This window comes from Excalfactoria chinensis, chromosome 1 (assembly GCF_039878825.1).
Source record: "Excalfactoria chinensis isolate bCotChi1 chromosome 1, bCotChi1.hap2, whole genome shotgun sequence".
Classification (NCBI taxonomy): Eukaryota; Metazoa; Chordata; class Aves; order Galliformes; family Phasianidae; genus Excalfactoria; species Excalfactoria chinensis.
In genome coordinates, this window is record NC_092825.1 from 44,335,113 (window position 1) to 44,350,443 (window position 15,331).

Here is a 15,331-nt window from a genome sequence, read left to right on the forward strand (position 1 = left end):
TGCAGTATTATTTCCATGCAAATTCATTATGATTTTTATAAATGGCCAAATTTCTTTAAAGTAGAAGCAGAACTATTGCTTTATAACATTACTGTCACTGTGTTCATTTGCTTTTATCTACCACAAACTTTAGGCACTTTAAAATGACCTTCAATCAATATAACCGATTTAAAAATGCCATAGGCTAGAAGTAGTTGTTGAGGGCAGCAAATGAACACATTTGACACAAGCAATTTATTCCAGCAAAAAGAGCACAAGTAATTCACAAGAATCAAAATCTAAATGAAATATCCTAGAGGAACTACCTCTTATTACACTGTACAATTATTACTGTAATAAAGGCATTGCAATGCACGCAAAGGCTGCATGTTTGGAGGGAAAAATTCAAAATAGAATCTGTCTAAAATATCTAAACTAACATCGGATTGCAGGATCCAAAAAAGAACATTATTTTTAAACAGTAATTCATTTTTCTTGCATGTTTCCCAACTCTGAAAAGGTTGGGTTGATAAAACATAACTCTTTATCCCAGGCTCTCCTGAGATACTGAAGGCAGAACAAACTGTTGCCCAGGACAAGAATATATTTAGAATATTTAGTGACTATTTATTTTATGTTTCCTTTGTTTTGTTTTGTTTTGTTTGTTTGTTTTTGTAGAGAGCTTGTGGGCTGTAATGAGAAGTTACTGTCTAGCTTATTTAGAGGGAATGTGAATTCTTGGTTTGGACCTTTCTGGAGATTACATTCTGAATCTTAAATGTGAACCGTCTTACAGAACACTAAGATTTTTGAGAGAAAATCAGAAAATAAGGCAATTTATTTGCTGCCTGAATGGAGGAAGATTTTATAAGGATACTTCAGAGACAATAACCTCCCTGGCACTAGGCAGAGTAGGTTGCTTTAATAAAAAAATTATCTTGCATTATAAATCAATCATTTGTGCTACCTAGCGTGTTACAGGACAAGAAAATGATCCTGCAGGTGGAACACAATAGGTGCTAAAATTGCTCAGCTTTGATTATTAGTGCTAAAAATTGCTGCCAATCACTACCTGATTATAATTTGTTTTGAAGAGTGCGTGGGGCAGAAGAAAAGAAAAAAGCCTTGGTTTTAAGAATTCTATGATAAGAGCAAAGATTTACCTCAGGAAAGAGGTAAAACTCATTGTTAAAAAACATATTTTGATATAACTGAAACCCTTAAAATTAGAACTAAGTGGACAAAATGAGAAACCTATTAAAAATAAATCCAAACTTTTCAGTGACTTTACTTAAAGATTAAATATGATTATTTTATAATGTTTGCTATCAGAAAACATTTCTTATTACTGTCAAAATACAAGGAAATACAAATATAGAATTAGGGAAATTATGGCAAAGTACTTATGTAGTCTTTTCTACTTAAATAATCTGTAGTATAAATGACACTAGATGGGTTAAAAGAGAATTATTATACTACCAAAAAAGTAAATGCTGTGAAAATGCCCATAGCACAAATGGTTTCTCCTCTTTTGCTTCCCTGTATTTGAACCAAAGCACTGTATTTAACTAAAATAAGTGTTTTTCCTCCTACCTCCTCCAACTATGAGCACTGTTGCAATCCAAGCTGGAAGTAGAAAGAGGTAAACAGTGGATGCCTTGAAGAAATTGCCATGCTTTACACTGTCTCTTGATCTTTTGCAAATAACAGTGTAGGCAAAAGATGAAGACATATTTAAAAGGTATTTTGCATTACCATGAGGAACAGATGGAAGTTTGCACATCAAATAGCTCAAGAGGCTGAGATCACTATTTATGCAAAATGTTACATGCAGAGCTTGTACATAAGAGTAAAACTTATTATGAACTGCAGTACTGGCTTATGGACATCTTCACAATATAACGGCTTCCATTAACATTTATAGAAATCACCAATGAAACACAGCAGCATAAAAACTGTTTCTAAATATAAAATCCACCATCATTTACAAACTGAGTGACTGATGGTGCTGCTAATGCAGGAAGAATCTGACTAGAATGTTTTCAAATGCAAGATCCAAGGGAAGAAATTTACTACATGATAGCAACAGTTAAGTATTTCCTTCTTGCAAAAGGAACAAAAATGTATTAAAAGCCTTTTGAGACACCTGTGAGTGCTGTGGATGAACAAAATCTACACAGCAATCATGTATGGAGAAAAAATGCTATTTGTATTATATGTCATGGCTTTTATTGTGCATGCAGTGAACTTACTGATCCCATTTCAAAAGGAAATGGAGTAATTTACTGAGTTACTTACTAGTGTAGCAGCTCACAAGAATTAATGTAATGTCATTTGAGGCACTGTTTTACTAATGTAGAAGCAATGAGTAAATCCACATACATGTCTTAGCTCATCAAGAAATGCATCATGATGAAAGCTGTTCGGTGTCAGACCAGTCTGCGGATTATGTGATTTGAAATACATAAGCAACTATCCTGTTGTAAAAAACCTGCTTAAGATTTGATTGTATTATTAATGCATAGTTTTGCAAAAACATGAGCCAGAGGAGAACCTCATATTTCCTCATAACAACAAAAGTTGCGTATTAGCCACTTCAAAACTGTAGTTATTTGACATACAAAACACCACAAATGTAGTAGACAAGTGTCTTAATGCATAGACTATTACTTGAGTAATGAGCAAGAGCACTCAAAGTTCAGTCTGCCTGGCAAAGAACTTTCAAGATTCCCATAAAATTTACATAGGCTGGAAATATCCATCCTTCAGTAAAAACAAGCCCGTTTGACTCTGCAGGGTGGCAGAGAGAATCTGAAACATTTTATGCTACCTCAAATCTCTGAAATACAAGACTTCTGATTTTGCACCAGGTTGTCTCTGCAGAAGTGGCATTTGAGGTATGGGAGTCCTTGATTTAGCTTGCTGGATAATTATTTACTTTCAGTTATATACATTTAAATATAAATAAATGTATGCATGTCTGTGTGCACACATATGCATCTGCGGAGCTGTTTTTAAAATATTTGTTTATATAGATTAACTTCAAATACTTTCTTAATTATATTAACAAAGTGCTCATAAATATTTGGAAAGGCATGAATTAAGAACACGTAATATAGAGAATTTTCTAAACACCTATAGAACTTATTTTTAATATGATTCCTAGTAAGTTGAGATTCCACAGAATATATTGCTAATGCATCAACTACAGGAAGAGCTATGGGCATCTTTATTAGTCAGCAGTGTCTCTGGGACTGTGGCTCCATGTTCTCTCAATTCCTTTCAGTGATCTAAAATGTAACATGGGGCTCCAGAGAGGAAAAGGAATAGAAATTGTAGATCTACAATCACAAAGTATGAAAACATTATTGAGTTGTAATGTTTCATTGTTCTTCAAAACCTGCCTGTGCAGAGTGGTACACCTGGGAAATTAACTAATAACAAGAGTAGAGTTGCAGAATAATTTGTCAAACAGAATCTGAAGGACAGCCCTCCTAAAAAAGGGTGTCTTTCATGCCAAGTAGCAGGAGAAATTAAGTTGTCAAGTGAGAACTGAACAAAAAGCCATCCATTTGGCACTGTATTACCAAGACAAGCTATGGAGTTGCTATCTGCTCTGTTGGAATAGATAGGAATGCTGCTAAGCAAAACATTAACTTAATCAAGAAATCTGAATGCAGTATGTGATTCATTTTCAAGTCCTTTAAGCAGAGACTGTAACTTGTACTTACATTGTAGGTGTTTTAGTTGGCTAATGCCTCAGAAGAGATTTGAACGCTAAGCTCAGTACAAAGGTTGCCATTACTTCCATCTGTAAGTGCAAGTTTAATATGAATAAAGTAACTCTGACTTTGAAACTAGACATGTATAGCTGGCACTCTGTGCATTTAAAGCTATGTAAAGAAGGACAAGAAAGATACAGCAAAAGGATTCCTGGAAGTAAGAAATGGCTAAATGAAGTTTGGCCATTTTGCAAAACTCTTCAGATTGCAAGAGAGATTACTGAAAGGAGAAATGACACAATAGAAAAGGAATTCAAGAATAAACTTCCTGAATTGCTAGTAACAATGCGTAAATTTGGAAATAAAGACCTCTAAGCTTGTCCCAGGAATTTGATAGCACATACTAGTAGTGGACACATCATAGATAAATGCAACCAGGAAGAGTCAAAAGTGACTATTGTAAAAGTACCTCACATCTCAGAATCTTACTGGAGCTCTTTGAAACAGTCAAAGCTACATAGATAAAGTTGATGAACTGCTTGTCTGGGTTTCTAAAGTCTTGTAAGAAAAACATAGCAGTCATGGACTGATGCCATACGAGGGGTCTTTTGCACCTAAATAGTTAAAATAAGAAACTGTAGGAAAAAAACAACAGTTTTTGCAGTGCAAGTTGGTTCCTAGTGAAATTCTGAGGAGATCTGTAAACAGACCTCTGCTGTCCAATATATTTTAAAATTCCATTGGAAAGAAGACTATTGGTAACATTACCAAACTGCTTCGGAAGTCCTTCAGCTGGAAGTGATTAATGACGGGAAGAACAATGTGCAGATAGCTCGTAATATGATTTTCCTTTGAGCACAGCTTTCTCTAGTCACCTGTTTAAGGTTGTTTTATAGACAACACAGTGTAGTGTATAGAGTCTTTGATCAGTTTCAGCACGGTCATTTTAATGAACTTTCGTTACTATACTAGAAAACATATTGGGCTGCAGTTGCATCTTAAAATAAAGGATCACTTCTTCACACAGTACATATTTAAATTGGGCAACTTGTTGGCAATATTACAAATAGTTCAAAGTATTCAGTTATAAACTAATAGAAGACAGTCCATTGGTGGCTATTTTCTCTCTTCAGTATCTCTGTTCTAATCCTTAACAGCAGTCATTATGTCCAATTAGAAACCAGGAATGCAAGTTTTGAGAGAATGCATTGAGAATATTTCCCCAAAAGCTCAAAATCGGGAATGTAATTGAATATATGAAACAATTTGTTAAACATTAATTCTAAAGAAAAGACTGAATCACCCATTTGAAAGATCACTGTACAAAAATAGAAGAGGCTCACTATGCAGGATGAACTACTTGAGAAAAAAATGTAAACCAGGTCACTTACATGTAACCTTCCTCCCAGGAATTCATCTATCTGTGACTCAAAGCCTACTTTCAGAATAGCACAGCTGTGTAACCATTCTCAGGTTGGTTTTTTTTCCCCAAGAAAATAGCTTGGGTGTGAGAAAGAGCTGTAAGAGAGTACACAAGCTAAAAGCATGGAAGATAAGAAAGGTAAAATTGAAGACATAAGTAGGATTGTCAAGATGGGGAAACTGGCACCTCAAGGATTCAAGAATAAAAAAAAACTCAAAAGGCATAAAATCCTAAGGAAAAAGGGAATCAGAAGAAAGCAATTCAGCAACATCACAGATAAGCCTGCTCCAAGGAGCAGCAGAAGCCAGAGATTTCCTACCTGAGTGATGACTAGTTCGCCATTAGACAGAGTGACTCATTTGTGGGGGGTTAGTTTATTAGTCTTGCAATGCACTGTGTGTTTTGGACAGAAAATAACTTATTTTGTGCTTTTACCTTGTTTATATCTTGCATGAAGAATCTCTTTTCTACAAGTTCCCTGAACAGAGTGACTTCCAGAGGGGGAGTATTACATAAGTAGTCCAAGATAACAGACAAGAATAATGTGATTAGTCATATGTAAGAGCATTTATACTTTAAAGCACAGGTATATACTTTAGATGGGTTAGGGGATTTCAAAACATAGTGGACTTTTTCCCAGCAGATCAGGTATTTTCCAGAGAAGTTACAAATAGCTTCAGCACTGAATAAATGGTATCTGAATCTGAGGACAGAATGTGACCTTTCTAGTGAGCCAAGGAATCTTGGAGACAAACAGAAGCGTTGGAAAAGCCAGCTCAGGAAGAGGGCATACCCTGAATATCTACAATCTGAGGACAAGACAATTTGAACCATCCTTCCAAGGAAGGACATTCGTGAGAAATTAATGAAGGCAATGAATTTGGGACAATTCTTGATGTAAACGACAAATAAGTGAAATAGAATCTAAATTTCAAAGACTGGCTTTTTGAAGACAGACTGGGGAGGCTGGCAGGAGCTAACAAGAAACACAAGGTTACAGCTTTTTAAAGTTTGATTCAGTTGCTTTAAGTAATAGCTGCTTGATTGTGCTTGAAGAAATACACACATATATATGTACACATAAAGGTCCAAAGGAGACTAGTACACAAATTAGAGCAGACGTTAAACTGCAGCAGTAACCTGCATCTCAAATTTGTTTCTCTCTGCCAATAAGGCAGCTAGATTCATTCAGTTAGAAGAAAAGCACCTTGGTCAGCATCACACGTGAAAGTTTAGAGGCATGCTATGAATAGAACTCACATATCAGCATATCAGGTGCCATTATGACAAAAGATAGTCTTATTAATAACGTAAGAAAAAAATCTACAACCTCATGATCTTGATCCACCACCATAAAAATTGATGATGACAAAAAGTAGAGACAGAAAACAGAAAATAATTTTAATTTTTTAGAAGGTAATTAAAGGTTTGTGAAAAATCAGATGTCCCCTTCTCTCCCATGCCCTTTCAACTATGCTGTTTTACTTAATAAAGATGTTATCTTTGCCCTCAAATCTGCTTCTACCCCCTCCAGAAGCCACGAATGATTTCCCAAAAGCATAATGGAAAGAAGCACCAAATATGAACTAATGAGTTCCTTGCATAGAAATAAGAATGGCTTCTATGTCAAATTCAGAGGCTGCATCTGTTTAACCAATGGCTAAAAGGAAAAAGTTATAACTGTAGCCCTTGTTACATGCCAGAGTTAGAGGCTTTGATGCTTATGGATTCCTTTATGAAAACTTTCTGTAACAAAGTCTTGATTGCCTTGGCCTGAACAGGAGGTGGAACCTTTGAAATCGATTTCAGGCAGCAGGACTGCAGGTGAGAGATAAGCCAAACCGCACAATGCCTCAGTCCCATTTCTTGTCCATTTCTGAAAATTTCCCCTCAACCCATACAGCAAAATAACAATAAGTACTTTCCAGAGCCACAGCTTTTTATAATTATCAACTATTTCATTATGTTTAGATGCTACTGATTGATTTGAAAAGTCAGAAAAATGAAAGGAAATAAATATTGGGTAGACTCTAATGAGAATTTTCGTGACTACTTAAGCCACTATTCCCTTGAACAACATTATCCTCTAGCAGGGAGAAATTTATATATGTAGCCACTAAAATATTTAAATAACTGTTTAATAGCTGCTTATTGCAAATCATGGCAAAATGGAGCATTTCCCCAAGAAACACAGGCATTAATTGAGAACATGCTGTTAACCCCTGAAATTAGAGGGACATGTACAGGTTGGTTTTAATAGTTTTACAGAAACGCATTCCTGTTAATTTCTGTGCATATACTTCTCTTTTCAAGAATTAAATAAATTTGGAATTAAACCGTGTCTTTAATGAGGCTCTAATGATCCACTTGGGGGCGCTAAAGGGTAATTTGTTTGTGAATTGATTGTGGCAAAATGGTTGGGATACAAAATAAAGTTACACAACGTGAGCAGAGACTTCTGCTTTTCCAACTCAGTGCTGGCTGCTCATCTGTATAAGCTTCTGGAGCAACGGGTCCCCAGTTCTTAACAAATTTCCATCTACTTATAGAAAAAAGAATCAGTTATAAGTAGCTTAGCAGCAGACATCCATAACATCAATCAAATCCTAACTTCATTTATACTCCTCCAGCATACGTCGAATGTAACAGACAGAACACGTAAGGCAGACTAATCCTTACTCTTATTCTGCATTTGCAAGCAAGCTAAAATTAACTGTGGGGAAAAGAAATAAATTAACAAGTAGTAGCTTTGTCTTTCAGTTAATATGTAATACCTCTTCTTTCAAACACTGTTACTGGGCTATACCTGCTTGTAACTTGTACAGCATTTACTGTGTTGGAACATGGCTTTGCACCATTTTTATGTTATTCATTTCTCTAGGTTGAAGGGAATTGAGAACTATTCTCCACGATGAAGTTACATCTTAAACTTGATTACCTGTGGCTTCTGGGGGCCCTTTCACTGCTCTAACAGACAGGCACTAATTGGAAGTATAGACACAGTATCTTCTATATGGAAAGAAAGAGCAGATCTTTCTTTGTGAAGAGCTAATAAAATATGACAATGAGCTTTTGTCCACGTAGGGATTGCCTTAAAGATCAGGTAAGGTGTCAGTATAGTTGATTTCAAATGCCACAGCAGATCCAAAGCTATAATCATCTATCTTTTACAAAAGCAAACAACATCAGTACCAGACACAACACTTCCATGAAAATTCCAATGGTAAAGCTGTATTCTCAATTTCTTCACTGTAATAGTACAGAATTTATCTTATTCTAAATTATTATGCATTGCAGTCCACTTTAAAGTTTATGGTTACCCATATTTAGGCAACAAATTTAACTGACTTATGTAAACAAGGTTGCAAGCAGAAGTGCTAATTAAATACAATATTTTGTTCCACTAGCATAACTTGCCTGAATTTAGGGTTTCTTTCTTTCAAGTTTAATTTAGCCAAAGCATGTGGAAAAAAAACTTGCATGTTTATAAGAACTACTGTTGTTAGGCACTCCATAAGTGAAAATGTACAATTTATAAACAATAAAAATATACTTGAAATGTCATTCAGCATCCTGAAGGCAGATACCATGATTGAATATCATGCTAAAGACAATTTGCATTTTCATGCAAATAGAAGCAAAGGGTACAGTCAACCTAGGTAAAGGCATGAAAGCTATAATCTTTAACTGTATGTGATGATAGTATTTGTGGTGCAATTTGCTTTTGTGCTTTTCCATTCCTATGTAAAGACAAGCACTATAACGTATTTTGGAGCAACCACTGCTGTAAATTGACCAACTTACATTAATTAATTCAATCTCCCAGATTTTTTTCACAAGGTCCATCGATGTATAGCCATTAATTAGAAAGGATTTGGTATAGTCACCCAGTTCAATGGAATCCAGCCATTCAGCTACAGAGGCGGGGTTGTAGCCATCGTGACCGATCTGCTTCATCTGAAAAACAAGAATGAGTAAGAATTGCTGATAATATTCATTAAACATGTTTCAGAGACTAGCTATTTGCATTATTTTCTTTGGGACTTTATTCTCTGACTGTCATCCTTTCAAGGATTAGCACAACATGAGGAAATAATTTTGTGAGTAAAAGTACTAACAAAATTTAGTTTTCAATGGATTTTTTTCTCATGATTCTTTGCCTTTGAAACTAAAATATACCAAGACTGCATGTAGCACATGTTCAATCCTTACTAGACAGCACAGAATCCATAACCAAGGGAAGGCAAGAGAGAGAGAGAGAGAGAGAAGGAGATTATTAATATCCTGGCTGCACAAAAATGTCACCTAAGACTTCATAGTAGGAGAAGAAATTAAACTGAGGATTGGATCTTTTGCTATCAAACTCCAAACGAAACATATTTCCTTGGTTATACTATTCCTAATTTATCTCTCCTACTAGGTTATCTGATATTTCCTGGAGGTTGAAGCCACAGTGTATTTTTTCACCCCCAAGGGAAGTTTAAAATAACGTCTTTCCTCTACCTGGTCATATTTTTCATGGAGCTCCTGGGAATTTGATATAGTTTAGATTGCTCTGCTTCTCTAAAGTTGATTGAGACTGGACAACTGAAAGGAATATTACTGGAACAGAACTGACAGGATGATGTACACAGAAAAGCACCACGTGCATTCATAAGCCAACACAAGCAGAAAAAATATAATCATATACATTTTATTTTCACAAAAAAACCCCTAAGAAATCCAACTGGCATCTAATTTTCCAGAATGTTGCAAAGCTACTAAGAAGTAAAGAACTGCAGTTTTTCTTTCCAAATTGCCTCTCAGTGACGCAAGAGAAGATTTTCAAGATAGCCATTAAAGAAAAAAACAAATAAAACCCCTACCTGTGCAATTAGTTATGACATACTCTTCCTAGGAATTATAAAGCAATTTGCAACAGTGACAAAGAAGCAAAGAAATAGAAAATAATATGCAATAGCCTTAATTTTCAACACTTGCATATCACTGTCACACTTGCTTGTATTGATGTGTAACTCTAGCTAATTTGATAATACACTGAATTGGTAAACTTTTATGGCATTTCAGAGGTTTAGAAGGCTTCTCATTCAGCACAGCACTTCCAGAATATGCAAGAGTGGTACTGTGCATGGTGAAAGGCAGACTCCCATTTCTGCCTTCTTATACACATTGCAACTTTCTAAGAAACACTGGAAGTACGACAAAAATAGAATGCCTTGAGCTTGAGCTTAAGTTTGAAGTGATAAAGCAATTTAAAAAGAACTCTTGCCTGACCAATTTATTTCACAAAGTTTATCTGAAATGCAATTTGAATTCAAAGCAGATTAAAAAAAAACAAACAACAAAACACAAATGGAAATCCAAAGTTGTGTTTGTCTATCTGTTCAAATGCAGCAAGTTGTGATCTTGATCTTGGTTTACTGCAGTAGCAGAGAGGAAGGATGCAGACACACACTGCGTCATGGATTTGACAGCTTACTCATTGGTCTATTGCTGCAGATGCTGGGTATACAATGTTAATGTAAATATTTAAATGATGCAGTGAAATCATTAGCTTAAATCATAGAAGAGAGAGTAGAGAATTCCTATAATTAACTATGGGAATTGTAACGTTCCATGTCACTTCTGAAGGAAAGGATTCATATTAGGAAGTGAGAGTTCACAGGCAAGAATTAAGTTTTGACTATGGATTCAGTTTTGTTGCTGATCTTGACATTTTAGAAGTTAGTTTCACCCCAATTTAGAATGAAAGCTCCAAATGCCAAAAGCATGGCTAATTTTCTTTCATTGTCATTCAGATTTATTTCCAATTTTATACGTAAGGAAGTCTGTCCAGCAGACTGCAACACCACAGAGAACCCTATCAGCTCTGCCTCTTGGAAAGCTTATTTCAAGAGCACATTTGAAATAAGTTATTCTTAAACAACAGACACCTGAAAAGAAAGGACCCAATGGACAGAAGAAAAATCTCTATAATAGAAAAGATAAGAAGATGTATGAGGTCCACAGGGAACCTATGACTTTTGAAATACATATTTTTGTTTCCCTTCTTGTAACAAAGAAAAGTGAAGCACTTCTGAAATGATTTTCAGAGAATTCAGATGGAGAACATTATGCGAACTCTTTATTTTGCTTATTATTATTTAAACTTTAAGTTTAATAAATATTGATTTTATCACTATTTTTCTTTTGACCTGCTGATTAAGAAACCTGATGCTGTCTGGCACATAATACTGGAAGCCCACCAGTTTCTATGAAAAGCAAACATAGAATCACAGAATCATAGAATCACAGAATTACCCAGGTTGGAAAAGACCTCAAAAATCATCAAGTCCAACCATTGAGATCAGCAAGCCCAACCACTGAAACAGGGTATGGAAAGTTTCTGAATTCTGATTTCTTAAAGGAGATCTCCATTAGAAGGGCTGTTAAAACAAGAATCAGTCCTACTGATGTGTGTTGCAGAGGGATGCAAGCAAGGAAACACAGAACAGCCCAATAAGCAAAATGCTTAGAACAACTGAAATCTATGCAGCATTTTCACACTCTGAATTTGGTGTCAACAGACAAAATTGTCATCAAGTCACTCAGCAGCCTACATGAATATGCACCACAGTACTGTCAGGCACCAGGAGAGTCTGCAACATTTTCCCTCTCTCTGCCCCAAAGCCTGCAATAGAGGGTGTTCTGTTTAAACATCATAAAGCACTTTATGTGCAAGAGAAGAAGCACTGGAACAGGTTGCCTGGAAAATCTGTGCAGTCTTCCTCCTTGAAGATCTTCAAAAGACATCTATACATGTGCCTAGGCAGCCATGTCTAAGAAGGGAGTTTAGATCAGGTGGACCCAGAGGTCCCTTCCTACCTCAGCCATTCTGTGATTCTGTGATTTGGCTGCCTATGTTGAAGGCCAGATCAGGTATCTGAGTAACCATGGGTCACACCCACACAAAGTGCAGTAAGAAGTTTTGATGGGGCCACTTCACCTTCTGCAGGAGCTGAAACTGAGCTCAGGCCCAGGTCCTTGGCCATCACCTGAGTTATGTTGTGGGTACACCTGTACATAACCGGTATCTTGCTGATATTTCCCACTGACTCATCCTCTGAAATCAACCTTAGACTGTCCTTGTCTCTGGAGACTTCCCTTAGGCTGTGGATGTTCCCAGTTACTGACACCATTCTCACCTTGCTCTCCTTGAACAGTTGCTTTGCCCTTCTTGGCAATAGTTTGTCCCTATGTCCCCAGCAACCCTCTCCTGCTGTGGTGTGGGGACCCTGCCTCCAGCTCCCTGATACCAATGACAGAAAATTAATCTCAGAACTAGGATATTTACTGTCAGTTCAGCCAAAAAGCAATAATTTGTTTTGTCATGGACGAAGAAACAATCTCTTTTCTAAACAGATTTTCTAAAATGTGTCCAGTATGTGAAAGCTAATAAACTTTCACTATCGGCTCCCTTGTATGGAAAGTTTTGTTATGACTGTTAATAACATCAACTTATTAACTGTCATTCTTAGTTGGTTGAGTTTTTTCCTTTCAAATATTTTTTGAAAGATTGGCCATCTAGACATGATAGTATCAATAACATCACCTACTGTTCATGTAAAATGTGATGGAGCTTTTAAATAAAAATAGAAACAGTTTAAATACAGCTGTTTAGAAACACTGCTATTTAATACAGCTGAACTTTAGTTGCCTTGCATCCATGTTCTCATTAACAGGTAACAGCTCTTGAACTGCATGTATCATCTTTTTTTTCTACATTACACTGTAATCTTAGTCTCCTCTCACAGATCATTTGTACCTTGTAGAATACCTCGCTGATGCTAACTGCTGATTGTCTCTGTTTTGTTCACTATTGTTTGTTTTTGATAGAAAAAGACTTCCCATTTTACTGACCATATTTTCAATCATTTCATACCAGAACCAACAGATGTACCAGTGGTGTCAAGCATCTAAACACATATGTCCACACTGTTTGACTTGTATAAATTTTCTAAGATTTAAGTCCTGACTGTTGCAAATACAGTCTTTCAAGGATTAACTGCTCATAAATAGAAGTAGTTGTTTTTCCACAGATGATGCTTCCAGTTCAGTAGGTTACTCCATTTAAAGAGTAGTACTGTTTCTAGCCACTTCATTGCAGATGATTTTCGCATGCCGACTACTAAAAAATCTAAGGATGAAGAGTATAGGATTTAGGAGTGATGCAGAAGAAGAAATGTTAAAGAAAATAAGATATAAACTAAGCATAGAGGAAGACTAAAAACATAGGAAATTTCTTTTCTTGGTCTCACTGATTTTTCACAAGCATTGCTTCCTTTGAAATAAATAGAAAGCAGAAGCCCAGAAGAGCAGCTTCTCATAACCAGGTGTTAATATCAAATAGCATCCTACTGGGTTGAGAAATCCTTTACAAGAGACTGCATATCTACCAGTTTTTTTTAGCAGCGTATCACTACTATATCTATACTGTATTTTACATTAGAATAGATGGTAATTTACTTTATTTTTTGTCTCTTAAGGGTGTCCAAGTAAATATGAATGGAGCATTACAGTAATCATATATGCACCGGTGAATTCAATAAAAGGGACCATTACCACTTTTTTGTGTTCACCTCAGACAGATGGGGAACTAACGCTATTTTCTCTATAGGTCTTATCATTATCTGGTCAATCTCCTCACTGTAGTAAAATCAAGATTTTTATCCCCAGCATAAGGAGAAAGAGATGACTTGACTTTCATAGCATTTTAAATGACAACAGTGATTACAGTGAATTTACACACTTGTGTTGGTTTGCAAGAAAGCTCTTTTTAGCAGGCACATAATGCTTTCTTCTAAAATGCTGGCCTTTCTGAGACATTTAATAATCTCTCTCAGGAATGTGTACGAAACTATGAATTATCAATCTGATTAATTCAGTAGGCTGAGGGGCAATCAGGACAGGAACAGAGAGACAGTTCTCAAGCAGACCTGCGGAACTTCCTACAGATCTGAGAAGATTCTTTAATTGCTGCTGCTGAGAAAGTCACTGAGTGAAAACAAGGACCTGCCTGCAAAGGCACAGTGGGTAAGGAGGATCCATGTACAAAATTATTGTTTCTTTTCTACCTTGTCACATATTAAAAAAAACAACTACTTGAGATTGTGTCCCAATAATGTCTGACTTTTCTTTCTGCTAATCAAAATCTTTCTGTCTTCTTGTGGAGCTTAATATAAAAAGACAGTATAGTCACATTCACTTTGCAGCACAACCTGATTCAGTATCATGCATTAATGGTAAATCCAGATTATCACAAATTAAGTTCAGAGTTTCCTACAGAAGATTACCAGCATTACAACAAGTACCCTTTCTGTAATTTTTTGCAGTTTGAATCTGTCTTTTGAACAAAAAGAAAAATAGATGCATGCAAACATATTTTTTCTCTGGAAAATTTTAAGTAGTTGGTTCAGCATCCAGAAGACTGATGAGACTCCTAGCTCACCAGACTCCATATCTGGGACAAGGGAAGAACATTCAGTGTTACTGACATGCTTTATGTGACAGTTTAGGACATTTCGGTTTGATACGATGTAATCTTAAGAAGCCCTAAGTAAGAAATTTGTGAAGTAATTGAAATACGTGGCCTTTGATCTCAAAAGTTTCTGTGATTATAACTTCAGAGACCAGTCCCTTGGGTATTTGTTAGTACTTCAGCACACAGTGCTAGATATGTACATCAAGTCAACAGTCCAACACATGAAAGGAAACACTCACCCTCTGCTGTGTCTTCAGTAGCCCTGACTGGTTTCCATTCGGCAATATGCTGCCAACTGCACCAAAGGGTTGAACTAGCAAGGATCTCCTTGGCCCAACAGTACTATGGTTTCCTGCCATAGCATGACTTAAAAGTAATCTGATTATTGCCTCCACTTCACACTGGTTTGGTTTGCAGAATATTTTGAGTACACACTGTATCTTATACTTGTATACACACTATAATATAGCTTTCTTACTGGAGGGAAGTGAATCAGAAGACCAGAAGCAGGAATGTACCAAATACAAACTCTAATTTATTTTCTCCACCTTTTACTAATGTTACTTTTTGTTATGGTCAGAAAACCCAACAATCTCTTCAGCTTCACCTATGGGGTATTAGAAGGAAATGTACCTGAAGGAAATAACGCTGTTCAAGAGACACGTAGATTTGAATGAAGGATCAACT

General features: G+C 36.1%; 1 protein-coding gene across 7 annotated transcripts in view; it reads right to left on the bottom strand.

Moving 5' to 3' along the window:
* ANKS1B (ankyrin repeat and sterile alpha motif domain containing 1B) overlaps positions 1 to 15,331 on the bottom strand; it is a 397,279-nt gene that overhangs the window by 143,857 nt on the left and 238,091 nt on the right. For all 7 annotated transcript variants that reach the window (XM_072327909.1, XM_072327887.1, XM_072327898.1 and 4 more), the window contains one exon: positions 8,929 to 9,081. In XM_072327909.1, the coding sequence (XP_072184010.1) occupies positions 8,929 to 9,081 (153 nt within the window). The remainder of the gene's footprint in view (positions 1 to 8,928; positions 9,082 to 15,331) is intronic.